Source organism: Hetaerina americana, unplaced genomic scaffold (assembly GCF_022747635.1).
Source record: "Hetaerina americana unplaced genomic scaffold, ioHetAmer1.1.p SCAF_3, whole genome shotgun sequence".
In the NCBI taxonomy this organism is placed as follows: Eukaryota; Metazoa; Arthropoda; class Insecta; order Odonata; family Calopterygidae; genus Hetaerina; species Hetaerina americana.
The window spans coordinates 58,324,798-58,343,850 of record NW_027286874.1 but is presented as its reverse complement, the minus strand read 5'-3'; the positions used below and the strand labels follow the sequence as shown (position 1 = coordinate 58,343,850).

Genomic DNA, 19,053 nt, shown 5'->3' with positions numbered 1-19,053 from the left:
CACCCCCCGCCACAAGCCCTTGCGGCGGCTTGCGGGGTATTAAGTAGATGTAGATGTAGATGAATGGGTGAGGGGTATGTTACTCCAAAAATAAGGGACATGTGCGAAAAATTTAAATGTTGAAGTCACCCGGGACTCAAAATCGACAAGTGAATTTCTCGAAAACTCCGCTCGGGACATGAGAACTTGCGGTAAGCGCATGAGAAGGAGGACCACGTGGCTAACTACCCTGGTCACTCCTTTGCCGACATCCCCGTGAAACCAAAGAGCGTGCTTGCGTGTGTCAACCACCTGTCAAATATTCTCTTCAAAATGCATCCACGAACGGACCCACCCACCACGCAGTCTCGGATGGGTAAAACCTCTTGAAGGATCGAGATGAGTGGACTGAGGAGAGAAAAGGGGGAGGGTAGAGGATAAGAGGAGGAGACGTCGAAGCACAAAACACGAGGCGAAGAGGGGGTAACGGTAATGAGAATTTGAAAATGGGAATGGGAGGAGGGAGATGAAAAACAAACAGTAAGTGAAGGGACGATCGAGGGGTGGCAAAGGAACGGGAGAGAGAGGGAGGAGTTGAGGAGAACTAAAGGTATCCTAGGAATCCCCGAAAGACAAACTAGAAACTCAAAAACGCTTAGTGGGTACGGGGAGTTGAGCGGGGTCGGATTATCCCGGCCCCTTAAAGTGGGTTTGCCTAACAAAGGCGGAGATGGGGGAGAAAGGGGAGCCGACGGCGACTCCCGAGCGGATCTTCAGGAGGGGGGCCGAAAAGAGTACTCGAGCCGGAAGAGTTTGCCAAAGCATCCACCAAATCCGGAAAATTCGGGAGGCCATGCACCGCAGAACCGGGCGGGCGGGCATCGAAACTCATCATCCATTCTCCCTTCTCTCGTTATCCCGGCCCGCTCTATCCTATTAGGCGCCTACCACTCGGAAACATCCTCCCTGAAAACCTTTTTAAAGGATACTAACCAGGACGATGACACCCCATCTCCCTCACCCCTCCCGCCCCACCCACCGCCTGCCTTCCCCTGCATTCGTTCCCTTTCCCGAAAAAAGGTTTGCCATTCTCGATTTCAGTGAAAGGGTGATAAGGGTCTTTCCCTCTAGGTGAAAAGTGACGGGATCCTCGGACCAGCGGTGACGTGTGGACGACTGCGGTGCGATTGTTTGCCGGGTTTGTCTTGAGGCCGTAGCGCGAAGGAAAATGTTTTCTTGGCATTGGTTCGAGCGAGGTATGGAGAGAAACAACGACCGACGGTGCATCTAATTTCCGACGCGCTGCTATTCAGTTAGAGAAGGCTCTGTGGTGGGTTTTACGAGGAGAGTTTCCGGAAATATGTCAATAAGTTTACTTCTGCAAGGTCAGCCAGCGTCTTTCGAAGCTTGTCTTGTGTGGTTAATTTGAACACGGCGTATCTAATCTGTGACATCTTGGAATGTTGGACACGCCTGTGGAAAATAATATTTTTGGAAGAAAGCGTGTGTTCTAGCTACACTACGCCGTTTTTGGAAAGTGGGAACCGGCGGTCAATCTGGAAATGGAAAATACAGTATTTGCTAGGCTCTAATGCAACATTTTTTCAGTAGTTATCAAACTCTCCTTAGTAGATGCAAGACATATACAAAATCGAGGTACAAACTTACATTTATTTCTAATTGCATTGAATAATAGAGTAACTCTGTAGAGCACGAACATAATACTCGCAAATTAACCCATTAATGATAGCAGATTCAAGTTCCTCCATACATTAACAAAAAGATAATTCTTATTGTTGGAAACCATAAACACAGTAATCAACCCGAAGGTCGGTTTGGTAGGTGATGGTAGAGTTCATCCAGTACTAAGACCGACGGCGTGTGAATATTCACACATCAGGGTAGGGGGGGCAGTTCCTTTCCGATGGTTTCCCAGGAAGATCTGGTACCCGAAAAATCACTTAGCTTGTGTGAAGCTGCAGGTACCCAGAGTGCCTTGCCTGGGAATCGAACCAGGGCACCTCCGGTCGATAATCCAACGCTCTAACCCCTGGGCTACCGCGACCCACTCACATTGTTGGTAGTCGATAATTAAAATGGTTCCATACTGGTGTGTGCACTATTTCAATATTATTGACATTTTCTTACATTATCAACCTTAATGTTTCATTTGTTTTCAGATAATTATTTGTTCATTTCACCTTTAATTTAAGGTAATGTATTAAAATACGTCAAAATAAGGATATTAAATGAATAAACCCTATGCATTAACAAATATTAATTTTAAGTTTAATAATTCATAATTGAATGCAAATCTTACGCTTCAAAATTTCTGCCACTCTAATAGGTTTAGTCAACATTTAATTACTAGGGCTCGAATATCCCAGGGTCAAACTTTGATCTTAAACCATAAAGCTCTACCCTCAATGGTCAAACTATTTAGTTGCTCCTTTAGCAGTGATTGATTGTCTTACATCGATCACTAGATAGGATACTCCCCAAACGCCAATGAATTCATGGAAAGTGAAATCAATAGGCGCTTCAGTTTTAAAAGAAGGCCATCTATTAATTACAAGGAAGCCTCGACAGCAGTCATGAGATCTGTTCAATGGGCTCTGAAAATGAATAGCCAATGTACAAATGCGACATAATGAAATCCCCTATCTGTACTCATAATTAGAGGTATGGCTTCCTCGTTTATTTTTTGTATGAGTTACACCGAAGATGAGGTGTCCTGATGCTGAATCAACTTGAGAAAAACCAATTTAAGCTTCATCAAAAGGATTCAACAAAGTCAAGCATGATCACTGCCCCGAGTTAGCCGGAGAGACCTTAGACTGTTGGAAAAACCGGATCATCGTTGCACGTTACGACGGCTTCACATCGAACTACGAATGGCGCTATCAACTAACTACTGTTTTATTCCCACTTGCTTACGGAAGACTGCCTTCCTCGCCGTTCAAAGCCTCGTCCAAATTGGACCTGAATTTCCGGGCTTCAATCCACTCTATTCCAAAATAAATATCTGATAGTGTAACGAGCAGGAAACTGCATCCGGTGACCCGCGTGGTGCGTGCATCTACGCACGCGCAAACGAAATCTTTACCATAGAAAAGGTTCTAGCGCGCTCTCCTAGGCATGGAGGGAAGGAAGTCGAAAGACGTCGAGAGAGAGTGAGGGAAGAGGGTGAAGGGGGACACAGGAGGGGAGGAAGAAGGAGAGGAGGATACGGGGAGGGGGGAGGAAGGGGGGCGGGGCCATATATGCCCCGGCTGACCTGTAAGGGAAGTCACGAAGGAACGCAACCGCCCCGTCTAAAGTCCCCACCCACTCCACGGACTCACCTTTCCCCCTCCACGACCACCGTACACCCACCCCTCCTCGCCCCAACTCTCCCACACCCGTGTATCCTCGCCGCCTTTCATCCCATCTCTTCCGAACACTCACACACGCGGACGCACCCATCCCATTACAACGAAACCACACCACAAAACGGCCCATTCTCTTCCCTCGGACGGGCCCCGTTCCGATCTCGAGCAAGAAAGGGATCCTGGGCACTTCCTGTCTCCGAGTCTCCCCACCACCTCCCCCTCGCCCTCCCAGGAAAGACGGGGAGGGGGGCAGGATAGGAAGAAACCACCCACTCACCCCCACGCCTCATTTTTTTCTCACTCCCCCCCTCACGCCCCCGGCCATCTTCCTGACACCCGCACACCCCCCCCCCCCGGCCCATTAATTTGTTAACCAGTTTGCAAACTTTCTAAAAGTGACCGGGGTGAGCTTGTGTGGGTGGTAGGGACATTCATTGTTCGAGAGCGTGGGAGTAAGTGGGCGGGCGGCGAAGGAGGAAGAAAAGGGGAAGGGTGGGAGAGAGCAAGTCGTGGAGGAAGATGGCGAAGGCCGTGAGCGACGGAGAGGTCTGAGGAGACACAGGGAGAGAAAGAGAAATGGAGACGGTGGACTCGAAAGAATACGGTTATTCAGATAGCGCCACTACGATTCTACGTTAATAAATAACCAACTCCATACCTATTACATATCCAGGTTTTCCATTTCAGGAATACACATACCTTGATCAAAAATTTCCCGGAATTTATTCAGAAAATTAAAAATACAAGTTTATTCATCTAAATCTATATTGTCCCCTTCAAAGTAATCCCCATCGACTGCAACACACTTATGCCAGCGCTTGATCCAATCCTCGAAACATTTTTTATATTCGGTTTTCGGTATGTCCATCAGTGCTTCCTGCGATTTTTCCATTACTTCCTCTCGGCTGCTAAAACGCGTTCCCCGTAATGGTTTTTTAACTCGATTGAACAGAAAGAAGTCACAGGGAGCCAAATCAGGTGAATTCGGTGGCTGTTGGATGGTATTTGTTGCATTTTTCGTCAAAAAATTACGAATAATGATAGCACTGTGCGACGGTGCGTTATCATGGTGCAAAATCCACGAGTTTTCTGCCCACATTTCTGGTCTCTTTCGGCGAATTGCTTCACGTAAACGTCTCATAACGCCCAAATAATACTCTTTGTTTACTGTCTGGCCTTCTGGCAAAAATTCATGATGCACTACACCGTTGTAATCCATGAAAACCGTCAGCATTGCCTTCTTTTTTGACTGAAAACGACGTGGTTTTTTTGGTCTCGGCTCATTTGGTGAACGCCATTCACTTGCCTGATGTCTGGATTGCGTGTCGTACTCATAAACCCACGTCTCGTCTCCAGTAATGATCCTTTTGATGAATGTGGGATCGGATTCAGCCTCGCAAATCATGTCTTTTGCGACGTCAACACGGTCTCTTTTTTGCATGAAATTGAGGTCTTTTGGCACCAACTTTGCTGCTACACGACGGAAACCCAAATCATTAACCACAATGTCTTGGGCGGATCCATAGGCAATGTTCAAGTCCTCCGCTATTTCTCTGATGGTTAATTTGCGGTTATTGACCAACATTTCTTTTACTTTATCAATTTTTTCACCGACTTTCGATGTCGATGGTCTGCCACTGCGTTCATCATCTTCGATTGACTCACGACTACTTCTGAACCGCTCGTGCCACTGGTAAACGACCGTTTTTTTTAGAGAATCGTTGCCGAAACACTTTTCCAACATTTCCAACGTCCGTGCGCCACTAAATCCGTTTTTTACGCAAAATTTAATACAAGTTCGTTGTTGCAAATTTAAAGCCATTTCTGAAATTGTAAAAAATCGCCAACACACACAGAGATAGATGTACTCTTGGCTACGTAACTTTTGCAAATGTCAAGTTATGACACTAAGATTTAAAGGGAATATCAACAACAGATGTACCAATTTAACAAAAAAACAGAACTCAAATCGGAACGATGGGAGCGCCACACGGTGGTTATTCCGGGAACTTTTTGATCAAGGTAGTATTTTCCGTATAAAAATGTTGGAGAGGGTGGTTACTCATCAGACAGCAAAATACGCAATGGCTTTCTTTATTAATTTCTAACATCACTAGCACATTTCCTCATCAATGGAGAAATACCGAATAAGACAGAAAAAGATAATAGACGATACAATTTAACATTTGCGACCTCTCTCACACATACACATGCAGTAATAAGCACAAAAATATATGCACGAATGTAGTGTGTATGTTAAGGAATGTTCTACCTGGTTAGGGTAGTTTTTTGATGGGTCTAAGCAATACACCCCAGTCTACCACTAAATCCAAATAATTTAATTTGACAACAAATTTAACTTAAAACCCCATACGTGAAATTACATTAACATTATTTAGCTCTACTTACTTCCTTAATTCCATCTAAACTTCCTACTCTTTTTCCTTCTTTGTTTCAGTTTTCCAATATTGTCCTCTCTGTTACCATCTTCAGCATCCCATTGCCCCTCAGTGTCTACCGAATCCAATTGTTCTGCCTGCTAAGAATTTCTCCTTATAGCCTTCTCACTCACCTATGTCCAGAACTTCATCATATAATCGCCTCTTTTCTTTTCCAGCCATTTTATTGTCTACATTCTTCTCCACGTAAGACACGTCACGTCATTCGAAACGCCAAGGGGTTGCGTATTTTATTTTAAATTCGTAGCTAAATAAAGGAAGGTTTACGAGCATTTAGAATTGATTTAGTCAAGAATACTTCTAGTATCCTTACATATGCGTTTATAAATTTAATTCGTAGCTACAATGTGCCCCCTGTCAATCATTCCTCACCACCTATTGTATTTTTCCACCATTTCGTCGATTTCTCTAATACCATAAAATATTTGCTAGTGTTTAACTTAAAATACAGCAATTAAAATTGTGATATACATCGAAGAATGATGCGGAAATAATGTAAATGGAGGGCATGATGTAAATACCTTCATCCTAATATAAGAAACCTTAGGATTGTAAACTCTTGTAAATTAGAACGTGGTCACATATTTTCTTATCAGTGTTTTCCATAGATTGTATTAATATTTGAGCTGAATTTATTTACTAGAACTATGCATTAAAAAAGATAAAAGGTAAACGTAAAGAGAAATATGGACCGATGGCATTCCGTCTCTGGCACGCTTCAATCACCGCTATCAGCAATCCGACTCGCTTCTCGAGTATTTTCAATTATCTGTAATATAATGTTAATAATGCCGTTGCGCCTGAATTTTTTCATTCGCCTAATGAACTACTCCATTTTCGAAAAAAATTACGAACCTTCGTCGATGCGTTCCTTGTCTTTTTATCGGTGTTTATGATGATAAGGTTCACGTTTTATTTCTTTTGCCGTTGTCATGGGTTACCCCAATGCTTGCCGCAGCGATTCTCCTGACCGCCGCACGGTGACGCCACCGTGCAGTGCGTCACCACGAAACTGCACTCCGGAATCGTACGCTACGCATGTGAAATGGGGGAAAAGAGTGTAAGATATTGAAGGAGATGGGTTGATGGGGCTGATGGAGAGAGCAGAGGGGATCGAGGTATGGGTGATACAAACGGGATGGAGGAGGAGTGGGAAGGCGTGATATAGGAGACGCTGGTGAGAAAAGGAGGCGGAAAGCGAAGGTGAAGAGAGGCGGTGGAGGCTAAAGTTAAGGGCCGAGAGAGAGAAGGGGTGAGGGGAGGGAACGGATGTGGGCAGGTGTAGAAGCGCGATGGGAGGGGGGATATGAGGAGAAGGGCGCTAGGGATGGGGTGGGGGAGGAGGAGAGAGGGGCAGCCAGCCGATGTAGGAGGGACGCTCACGAGGGAGCATGGCGGGAAGGCGCGAGGGGGGGAGGGGGAAGGGAGGGAAGCAAAGAATGCGTCGGAAGTTTCTTTCCCCCCCACTCACCCACCCCCCTCACCCTCCCCCTCACTCTCCCCCACGTCCCGCTCCCCGCCCCATAAGCTCTAACCCAACCTGGGAGCCACTCATAACTCTGGCACCCCCCCTAACGCCACTCCAGCCTCCCCTCCATTCCTGACACCTTCCCCACCATATCCCCCGATACCTGCATGCCTCCATATATATATATATATATTTATTTATTTATATATATTATATATTTATTTATTTATTTATATATATATATATTTATTTATTTATTTATTTATATATATATATATATATATATATATATATATATATGTGTGTGTGTGTGTGTATATATATAAAAAAATATATATACATATACATACCCATATCTTTGATGCTATTTAGGTACAATATGCATCTCAGTATATTAGGGTAGAACAACACATCTCCGATTTGTGCGTATATTATACGAGTACAGCTTGCCTATGATTGGACCTGTGTATATTTCTGGCATCACTGGGCATTTATTTCCTCCAGGACTCTTTCACCGCGGGTCCATTCTTTCTGCACTCTCCGTCCATTGTAATTTTCAACTACTGAAATTCTCACCGTATTCACCCTTCTGATACCTTCCAGGAGATGCTTCCATTTCTCTAAAAGCGGAAATTCCTTCCCCCGGAATTTTAATCCATGACTTTTTAATGCCATCGTTGTCACGAAAGAACTACGTGTAAGTAAATTTATCGAAAAAACTTGTTGACAGAATGCATTAGGAATACGAAAATATAAATCTGCAACCGAATGTAGATAATAAGCTAGGTAAAGAAATATCTAAATCGACTGATTATTTCAATCCAAGATGAATATATCGAATTGAAATTAATGAAGTGAAGTAATAAATTGTAAATAGTTTTCAATTGCAAATATAAAAGTAAATAATCAAATTGAAGTGATGCTTAGTGAGGTAAGAGAGTTTAAAGCAGTCGAAATTAATGACAGGTATGATAAAATATAGTATTTATTTGAATACTTAAGACACGACCCATATAAATACTAAAATAAAGGGCATCAAATATTTTGACCCCTGAGTCAATTTTAGTAAACGCGACCAATGCCTGAGTTTGCTCACAAATTCCTCCTTTCTCGAGTTTCCTCTCACCCCTTAGAATTGACCTTAGAACACCCTCGGAACATATTTTTGGTCTTTAAAAGTGCTTTTCTTTACTTTTCCTAAACTGTAGGAATTATAAATACAAACTGGGCGAGACTGGCGGATCACCTTATACGCATTTATTAAGATTGCTACGGCCCTTAGAGGATCATGCAAAAAATTCACCAGAGATGGAGATTCATTAGCCCGTGGGAGTGGAGTAAGTTATTGAAACTGACCATGCTTTTTCGTTCAAGCGTTTTCCTTCCGCATATTTTTTCATGTCTAACGAAAGAAATAGTTATCCAGCCGCATTTCACTTAAAGCTTGACAGAACGTGGTTAAACGGCAGAGTCCGTTCTCCGATCCCATCTCCTTGACCCGGAAAACATCCAAAGGGGAGAAATCGCTCATATCGCCTCCCACTCCCCCGTCTCCCCCCATGGATGAGTCCGCCCCACACCCTGGGTGGATAAACCTTTGCAACCGCACTCCCGCCTCTCCGCAACCCACTCCTAACCTCAGACACTCTCCTTGAAGATCCACGCACCGCTGACGCCCTTACCACCTCCCTCTCTCTCTCGGCGCAGATTCCACCCGCCTTCCCCCTCCCTCCCCCCGTGCCATCCCCCCTCCCCCTGCGTCCTCCGGCCGATGGGGTATAAAGAGGGAACGAATGATGGGTCTTTTGCCCGTCGGAGCCGCCGCTTGCTCTCTTGCCGGGAGGGCCCTGGGGCCCGCAACACAATGGGCCTCGATTAACGGAGACGCCGCTGGGGCCCTCGGAGTGGAGGGAGAGAAGGGAGAGGGCGGACCGGGCGAGGCCGGGGAGGAGGGGGAGGGACCGGGAATAATGGTGGGGGCGGCATGATGGGGGGGGGGGTAAAAAAAACCGACAGAAATCCCTCCCTCTCTCTCTTTCACCCATCCAGCAGCTTATGTAGCTCAAGCTCCTCCGGCCCATTGGACGGCCCTCGTGTTCATGTACGTCAGTCGCTGCCTCCGCTGTCTCGCTGCTGGTCAAAGGGGGAAAGTGGTGCCGATCGACCGGGGGAGGGTGGAGGAGGAGGTGGGCAAAGGCAAGGGAAAGGTGTTGTGGCGTGGCAATGTCGTTACATCTGTCGGGTGGGAGGGGATTATCTTTTTTCCCTCCCTCTGACACCCCACCCCCAGTCCTCGCCCCGGCGCGGGGTGATATGTCCGGTTAAATGCGATTGGTGGAAGGCTCCCGGCCACTGAGAGGGCGGCCGCTGATCCAATCCTCCTTTCACAACGGCGGGGGCAAACGCTTTCGGGGGAGACACGTGAGTGCCCCCATCCCCTACGCCGCCCCACCTTGAATGGGCTAGAAACCGGGAATATTTCCCTTGCCCCTCGAGTCTTTGGAATCCATTGGGTCAATCTCGGGCCAGACCCGTGCACGCTGGAGTGTGGGGTGCGACCAGGGCGAGGCGTTAAGCCAGCTGGCGATGCTGGGTGGCGTAGCGAGTGATATTCGTCCTACGTCACGTCTCCCCGGAGCGCAGCCCAATTTACTTGGAGCAATGGCACGTGGTCCCCTTAAGGTACTACGCGTTATGTGATGGAACGGACAACCGTCGCCGTTTCCGTAGTTTCACTGATCACGCAAATTCGTGTTTCGACAATAATCTTACAGCTTTCCAGATGTTGCGGAAGGGTGTGGGAAACTATTTCACTTCATTTCCGACGGTTCGGAAGCCCAGGTGAAAATTTTAGCCTTGCCCGTGCCACACAAGTGTGTGTCTGGGCAAAGCATCGAATAAGTTAGGTACATTCGATATACTCGTATAAGTGATGTTCAATGACGAAAAATATATTAAGGAAAGGTTTAGGAAAAACACTGTAAATATCCTACCATATATGGGCTATCAGTTCTATACAAAGATCTTAGATTCAACAGATAGAGAATTTGCGGTGGTAAAACGATACAAAAGATATAAATATCATTTTCATAACTATATAAAAAATACAGAAAAATTTGCGCATAAGAAGTTACAAAAACGTATAAATTTTAATACTTTTTCGTATGTACTAATATCACAATCAAAAATATATTGAATCTTTAATGTTACTAAATTATTTAATTTACTATTTAATTATATAGGGCATACTGAATTGAGCTAAATTTCTTTGATTGCTGGAAATATTCATTTTTATGTCAGAAATATTAATATTACGATAATAGGCCCCCCTTTATGTCCCGTGAACATTTTTGATAAAATAAATCTTTAGTGGAACTTCATATCGTCTTACTTATGGCCAAGTCTACGAAGGTCATTTCGAAAGATATGCTAAATGTTATTTTTTCCTCATGTTCATTCGACGTTACACTACTTAGTGGCCTTATTTGTAGCGTCGAATTCAAACGGGGCTGGTCTATTTGCTACCCGTGAGCCAAACTAATTGTAAACACGCGGTACATCCCTTCAGTCATACATATCACTAGATATTTAAAATGTCTGTTAGTTTCAAAAAAGTAAGATACTAGGCTTCTTGTAAGAAACCCTTTTCTTACCGAATCAGTGAGGGTTCGTCTTAAGGAAATACTAATTGTACTTGGTTATTGTCTCACTATTGAGAACAACATTTTTATACTAAATTACCTCAGGTATATGAGCATCTGGAATCTAAATTATTCTTCTTTTATGCCTCATGGGTGATTTAAATTCATCGATTAGGGCGAAATTATAATAACGAGAAACAAAAACAATCTGTTCTCGCGACCGAAGCGAGATCGACTTTCGAGAACAATCATTTTGATGACTGCAAATTCTATCGCCATTTGACTAAAAAAATTCTGAAAACCAGACTCTATGGTCTACTGCAAGAATGTTAACGGCCCCCTAATCTAACATGAAAAGGTACATACTAAAGTGGGTGAAATATACCCGCATCTGTGAAAACCAACCTACCAAGTTGATAAATGCTGTTTCCGTAACCAAATAATTACTGAAACTGACCAATCCGTCTCTTCTTCTCACTTCCAGCGCTGTCAGGAGAAACTGAACACCCTAGCCATCTCCGTGATGAACCAGTGGCCCGGAATCAGACTGAGGGTCACGGAAGGATGGGACGAGGAGGGTCACCACGCAGCGGATTCGCTACACTACGAGGGGCGTGCCGTGGACGTCACGACATCCGACAGAGACCGCTCCAAGTACGGAATGCTGGCGCGGCTGGCCGTGGAAGCCGGCTTCGACTGGGTCTACTACGAGTCCAGGGCCCACATCCATTGCTCAGTCAAGTCAGGTGAGTGCCATTTTCCTCGGACTATGTTTCACCTAAAATCCTTAACGAAAGTGGTCCGTGTCCCCTTTAAGAGCGAAGGAAAACAAGATCCCAAGCAAAAGAATTTCATCATCACCGCCATCGGGCAAGAGAAAATTTCAAGAGATTCGGAAAGATGATACAGCTCGAATGGTGGATTCTTATTAGACGGGTTGCTTAATGATTACATCTGCAAATTGGATCCACATTTTCACGTCTTTAATCTCACAATTGGCATCTTTTAGAGAAGTTTTTGGAATGAAACCCGATGGAAAATGTTTAACTCTACTCCAAACTGCCCAATAAAACTGGCAATACACGACATATTGTATGCGTTCGACCTTTTTCCAACTAACGTAGTTAACAGTTATATTTCATGAAAATTTATTAAGTGAAGTATATTTGGTCACCCAGCGTTACTTTGAATACGTACGCAACTAAGGAAAATGAACACTCAACATTAAATGAAATGAAACTATAGCCCCAAAGAGTTAATTATTTTACTATGAAAATACTCTGAAGGGTCTGGTTCAATGCCTTCTCGCGGGGCAGTTATACTACGACTTCATTTATATTGAGGATACCATCTGGATTAAGTTCCGCTTGAAATTTTGCTCATACTCCCCATATAATCAATCAGCAGCTTTCAAATCGATGCATGCCCAGTTGAAAATACGTGATCGCGCCAACCGCTCCAAAAACATTGACGTAATTATTATAATTGTCCTGCAGTTACAGACAAGATGTACCAAAAACGACTCGGAGACAATAGTAGTGAATAATTTTAAAATCTGTGTCCTCATAAAGTAATGGTAAAAGCCTATTATCCATTGAAAATAATAACGGTCTTCGCTTTGAAGAGGAAAGTATGGGGAAGTCGGGCATTTTGCACTATCCCTCGTTAGATAATCAGACTTCCTTAAAACATGCTCGAGAGCCAGACGCGCTAATGCAAGTCCATGAATCTAGAAGTCCCTCTCTTCACGCTCAGGAGTGGCGATGATTTTCGTCGAAGGTACAAAAAAATAATAATGATGATGATACTCGAATACATGATCGTCCGGACACCTTTAATTTCCGTCCCGTCCGCATGCCGTTCTATCTATTCTCACTATCGTTCACATCCCGGGAATTTGGAGGAGGAGAGGTTCGAGCCGGGGGGGGGGGGGAGGAAAGAGAAACATCGGTTATGTTGGCAGAATTGATAGCGGGATGGTATCTGCGCGCTCTCACCACTTCAACCCTCTCCCCCCATCCCCCCGGCTAAAACAACCGAGCACCTTTTGATGGGAACTCTTTATTTATCTCTTGGGCCGAACGGGGGAGGCGGAGTAAAGGGGGGAGGGGTAGGAATGAGTACGGGCACGCAAATTCCGCTGTGCCGCCGTTATCCCGTGGATGGGAACGGGGAGAGAAAGAAAGAGAGCGATGGGGGTGGAGTGAGAGAAAGGATGACCCTATTCGGGCCTGCTTTCGGGGGGACTGCGATGCGTAAAGAGAAAGAGGGAGGGAGAGAGATGAAAGGGAGAATATAAATTATAGGAAAAGGAGTAGATGGGTTTGAGGTAGTCTTGTACTATGTGGGTGGGTTGGGGATCGGAGTATTTGGACGCATGAGGAAAGGAGAAGAAAGGAAGAGAGGAGAGGTTAAAGTCAGTCAAATGGTGTGAGGGGGAGAGCGGAATCTTCGGTGGCTTATTATCGTGAGGCCGCCGCTGGCAGCAGAAAGGGAGGGGGGAAGGTCACATGAATGGAGTGGCGCGAGTGAGTGATAGTGGGTCCCCTTCGGGAGGAGTAGCCGTGAATAATGAACAGCGGTGCGATTGATCCTCTTCACCCCTCTCTCACCCTTTTCTCTTCCCTATCCCGCCTCCTCCCCTCATTCACCTCCTTCTTTCTTTCCGCCGTGGCATTTCCCTTCTCTCTCTCTCGGTCGCTCCCTTCTTGCCGTCTCCCGACGTGATTCTCGCGTCTCCCTCAACTCTATAGACGCTAGCCGCCGACGGTGGTACCCCCCACCTCTGTCCGTCCACCCATCTTGACCTGCTCTTTCGCTCCCTCCTCGCACGCTCTCTCACTCTTGAGACACTCGAAGAGCCGGAGAACGATTTCAAACTTCTGGGGAGGGAAGGAGAAGAAGCAGAGCAAATCGTGAATGTTTTTCTTTCTTAGAGTGTGGATAAGTGAAAACGGAGGAATTTTGTTCGAGGACATAAAGATGCACTCGCCATGTATCCAAAGATGAGTTTTCGAACGGAGGTAAACGATGTCTACTCTCCTGTGCGAGTCAGTGGGGGAAATATTAGAGGACTTCAACCCTGAAGACGATGGCAGAGTCAGCCATCGAAACGTCGGTACTCCGAAACCTGACCCGGTTGGAAACCCGAGAAAAATTCCTGAATAAGGCACACATTATTTTTTGGTGGAGAAAAAACATTTGATTTTGATCGGTGCAGTACTTTGAAAGCGGAAAATGGGAATCGCTAACTGATGACGGTCATATTTTGCAATATACTTCAATGAAGTTATCAGAGCATATTATTTTTTAGTGGTCGCAACTATTTTTCATCATTATCTCGCGGCATGATTGAAACGAAGGATCGGCCAATTCATCCACCATCTTGATACACTTACAGTGCTTTTTGAGGTAACAAACAGCATTACACACTAATTCTAAAGGAAATATAACGAACGAAGGCTAAAAAAGTGAGTTTTATCATGTGACTTTATGTTGTACTTCTAATATGATCATTTAGTTTTATGCGAATCATTTACTTTAGGATGAACACATATTTCTTGCAAGTTTTAATGGAAATTATGAGCCCCGCTGAGGGTTTATCCTGATTATTCTCCATCGACTCGTATTCGTAATGCATCACCTCTATTTATAGAAATACCAATTATAACTCAAAAAATAATAAGACGTATTTCCGCTGGCATCCTCGAGGTCACGCCCTTCTCTCTTTTTTGAGGGTACAATCCATTTAGTCGGATAAAAACAATGCGTGGTGGGTCTCGTACTCTGTGAAGACACAAAAGAACAATAATGATTTCGGACCTCGTATTTTTAAGCGTCACACTCACTCTTCCTTCTTTTCTTCCTGCTGCAATATTTTCCCTTGCGACGTGAAAAACTATCCGTGGGGATCCTTATATCCAAACAGGCGTGTATCCTTTTGCGGCAGTCTGCTCGGGGCCGACCCAGTGCTCCGTCTTTCTTCTTTTATGATTTTTATCGTCCCCACGTTCAAATCCACACCGGATCTCACTCCACCCAAATTCAGTGCGTCATGACCACTCCCTATGCTTTCTTCCTTCCGCCTTTATATCTTGGTGACTGTTTTTATTTACCTTTCCTCTTGGTACCAGCCTTCCGCTTTCTCTTTCCCACGCAATCTCCAACAAGCCAGGAGTTACTTATGGGGTCCAAGTAATTCCCTCTCCGCCCGCAACCACGGAGACGTGAATCATCACTTCGCATGGGATATTCTTTATTTGGCCCCCTTTATAGAGGGGAACGAGGAGAACTCCGAATAAACAAAGATCTCGGTGTAATATTTTCCAAAGTTTACAATGATTTCCTGTCATTTCCTCCTCATAAACCTTACTCGTGGGTGACGCGACCTAATACTGCTCAAAATGGAAACGGCTTAAATTGTATTTGCGAAAGCGAAGAGAAGTTCGGTTGTTTCTTGGTTTAAGGAAGCTCGCTGCTTTTTCTCCTACTTTGACTTTATCTTTAGGTTCTTACAGAGTTAAATCTACAAGCATGCAACTCATGTCACTGTTTATTTTTTTCAATTTTGGTTAACTCTAATAATAAACTCCACGTTTTGCCAACCTTTTGACAGATATTTTCCATTTAGGATACAAATTTTCCTGAAGACCGGCCGTCACCTGCATGTAAAATCAAATCCAAATCCACGTGAAATATTTCATTACAGAAAAAAAAAACAATTTTCCCCGCTTTAAGTAATGCGCCTACTCATATTATGTGGCTTTTTACGTATTTTTGCTTATGTAACGCGATTACAAGAGTTGGGGATATGATAATGGGCACAGCGTTCTACCTCTGAACGAAGGATCACGGATTCAAATGTGTGTGATGCCCGGGGACAACATTATTTTAAAATCCAAGCGGTTCCCTTTTCTGGATCCCAAGAAATTGTAATGCACCATATGGTCACATATCGTAAGAAACAGCTGAACTCCCAACCCTGAATGCTTGAATATCACAAGTGTCTTATTTCAGGGTAAGCTCTGCCTTCACCTAACAAAGTGAGAACGAATTGTGTAGGTTCAGGCGTGATATGGTGAAATTAAAACATAATAATGACCAAATGATAACACTTTTCCACCAGATAATGATTTATTTCACGACCGCTTACGATGTACTACATTATCTTCATTGGCCTGGAGATGATTTAATGCATCAAAACCGGTCGTGCCATAAATCATTATCTGGTGGAAAATATGTATCATTTGGCCATCATAAGGAAATCTAACTTCGGATTGATTAAAGTGGTGGTGGAATCTGTTAGCACTCCTATGTTGGCCTCAAAATTCATTCTCTACCGTCCTACACTACGGATACATTAGGACCCTGCCATTTTAGTTGTTATTAAAGTGGAAAATTGAGTGATATATTGATTTTAGTTTGAATTAAAGGTCCGACGAGAGTCGATTCAAAGTGACCACCATCGCAATCCTTCCACCCAGATATACTTTGTCCTTTTTTATTATATAACAAATTGAAATAGCACATGAAAATTCCACGCGGATTTTGGTGGATCTGGTGGTTTCCTCATGCACTCTGCACCCGGGGTGCAGGGTGCATGAGGAAATAGTGTATTTAGAACGGCTGGTGACCTACCACCCCCTGCCCCACGTTCTTGCGACGGCTTACGGGGTATTGGGTAAATGTACATGTAGAATGTGCAAGTTAAACTTTCAATTCTTTTATACTATCCTCGGTGACTCAACCAATACTTTTTTGATGCAATCAGTAATCTGTATGTATTCAAGTTTGCTACCTTCCTGGATTTTAAAATCCCCATTACGGATTTTCCTCTACTTAGATAAGTTTTAAAACTCCTTAGTTTTCAAAAAATATTACTCCTATGCCCTCATTATTAACTTCTTAATTGACCTTTCTGCGACGGATCCAGAATGACTACAAAATAATATCCACAGTCACAGGTCGTTAAAAAAAGTACCGTACCGAGTTTTAAGAGTAGCCCCACGTCCTTGTCATTAAACTGGTATTACCTGACATTCAGAGAATGTGCGCTGATTTTGGACGAGCATTCGCAACATGTAATGAGAGAGGTTTCCAAGAAGAAACTCGTGGTGCCAGGAGCCGCGCGAGAGATCCGAATCCCTCCTTTGTGCCAAAATGAATGGCCTTTTTATTTCATCGATAAAAAGTCTCTCCCTCTCTTCCTTTCTCTCTCTCCCACTCCCGATTCACATGAGTTATGATCATCTGCCGTCACTTCTGCTGACTACCACACGCATATTCAATGGGCTGCCCCGGCCTATAAATTCGCCAGCGTGGACTGACAAGACGGATGGATCGCAAAAATGCCTTCCGTGCACCCGTGAGAATTTTCGCCCCGTCTTGATATTCTGTCCTCGCCGAGAACCCGGAAACGACGAGTGGGCCAGCCCGGTCGGAATATGGTGTGCGCCGCTCGGCGAGGGGAGTGAGGAAAGGAAGGGAGGGCCCGGGCGGGCGATGCGGGAGATAGTGGCGGTGGCGGGTGGTGAGGGAGAGAGGGGTTAAAGTGAGCCGGGGGTGATATGTAGGATAACTGAGAGAAGCGAGTGTACCTCTCCACCACCCTCCACCTCGCTCACCCTTTCCCCACTTCTCCTCCCATAAGTCAACCCTCCCTTCCTCTGACCACCCCTCTTCTGTTGGCCATCACAGCTCAAAATCTTTTCACGTGTCTTTTCTATTATGTATTTATCTTTCTGCCCCTTCAATATTTTCATCCGCATTCATCTCGAAGAGAATTGAGGGGTGTGCGATGAAGGGAGAGTACGGGAACTATTTCAATCGAATGTGTCGGCGACCGAAGGGTTCCGTGTGTTTCCTTGGGACACGGATGCGTGTTCCGACTATTGAAGCACTTTCATTTGTGGTTCCTTCTCTCTTAACTATACCACCACTGCTAATCGGAGTTCATCTGGTTATCGAGTCGTCCATGTGGATATAAGGTTTGGTGCCTACTTATTTGAAGCGTTAAGGTACAGGAAATAAATAAAATATGAATTGCGGTAGTGGATTACCAAGTGGCAGTCGACTAAAAAGCTAAATTTTGTCATATATAGGTAGTCCAAATTCTTAGCTCACTTGTATTTCGCTGATCCTTACGGAAATTTCACTGCTATGAGACTGATGGAGAAGCATTTGAAATACAAAACGAACATACGAAAGCTTGAATGGAATGAAAGCCAACTCTAAGAGAATGCACAATACTGGCGAAATTTTACAGATTTGAAAGAGCTAATGAGAGATTACACTACCCGGTTTTAATAATGCACAGACTTCCGTACTCACCCAGCTTCAATTAAAGATGTCGAACCCAATATAGTACGGATTTATCTACTTCTACAAAGCCACTCCTAAAGGTAACTTGTGACATGAATGTTCAAGCTTACGCTTTGTTTTTCTTTCTTTGTATCGCTAAATTAATATTTTGCTTAATAATTTAGTAATTTATTTGGACACTTCAGAAATATAATGGGTGGTATGGTTGCCTTAATGAGTATGGCGTTAAGCGTTCAGTTTCCAGCTCAATAAATCTTCCTTTTTACCTTCCATTCATCCAAAATACCCACCGAAATCCATGTGATTTCTATTAGCTGGGAATAAGAACGTCAAATGAAGCAGGTTATTGGGTAAAAGAAAGGAACTGCCCGCCCATTGGTCTATCCTGAACACGTGATTTTTACACGCTTTATCCTTTAGTTTAGAATGAAGTTTTCACATACTTAACAGAATCAAAAACTGTATTCATTATTGGTTTTGAGCTATATAAAATATTTTTAGGCAGGGAAGTAAATTTTACACGCACCAGAAACACTTCGGGAACTAAAGAAATGAATTTCGAGGAAATTAAATCAAATTAGGTCTTTTAATAACGTAATCTGATCAGTAGTTAATTAAAAATATAAAACAATAGTGAACAATAGAAAACCATTTGTGCAAAAATATAAAGCCACTAATTTCCATTAATTTGCCTTAATTTCATAGACCTATCGGAACTCCAGGCAAATCTTATATTTGCAGCATCCTTTCCTTGAAGGTACGGTTGTCCGGTGACTTCAACAGCATGCATGCACTCCTATAAATAAACCGACAGC

At 44.1% G+C, this 19,053-nt stretch overlaps 1 protein-coding gene across 1 annotated transcript in view; it reads left to right on the top strand.

Moving 5' to 3' along the window:
- LOC139690271 (sonic hedgehog protein-like) overlaps positions 1-19,053 on the top strand; it is a 208,089-nt gene that overhangs the window by 178,837 nt on the left and 10,199 nt on the right. Inside the window, exon 2 of the mRNA XM_071587619.1 lies at positions 11,403-11,664. Within this exon, the coding sequence (XP_071443720.1) occupies positions 11,403-11,664 (262 nt within the window). The remainder of the gene's footprint in view (positions 1-11,402; positions 11,665-19,053) is intronic.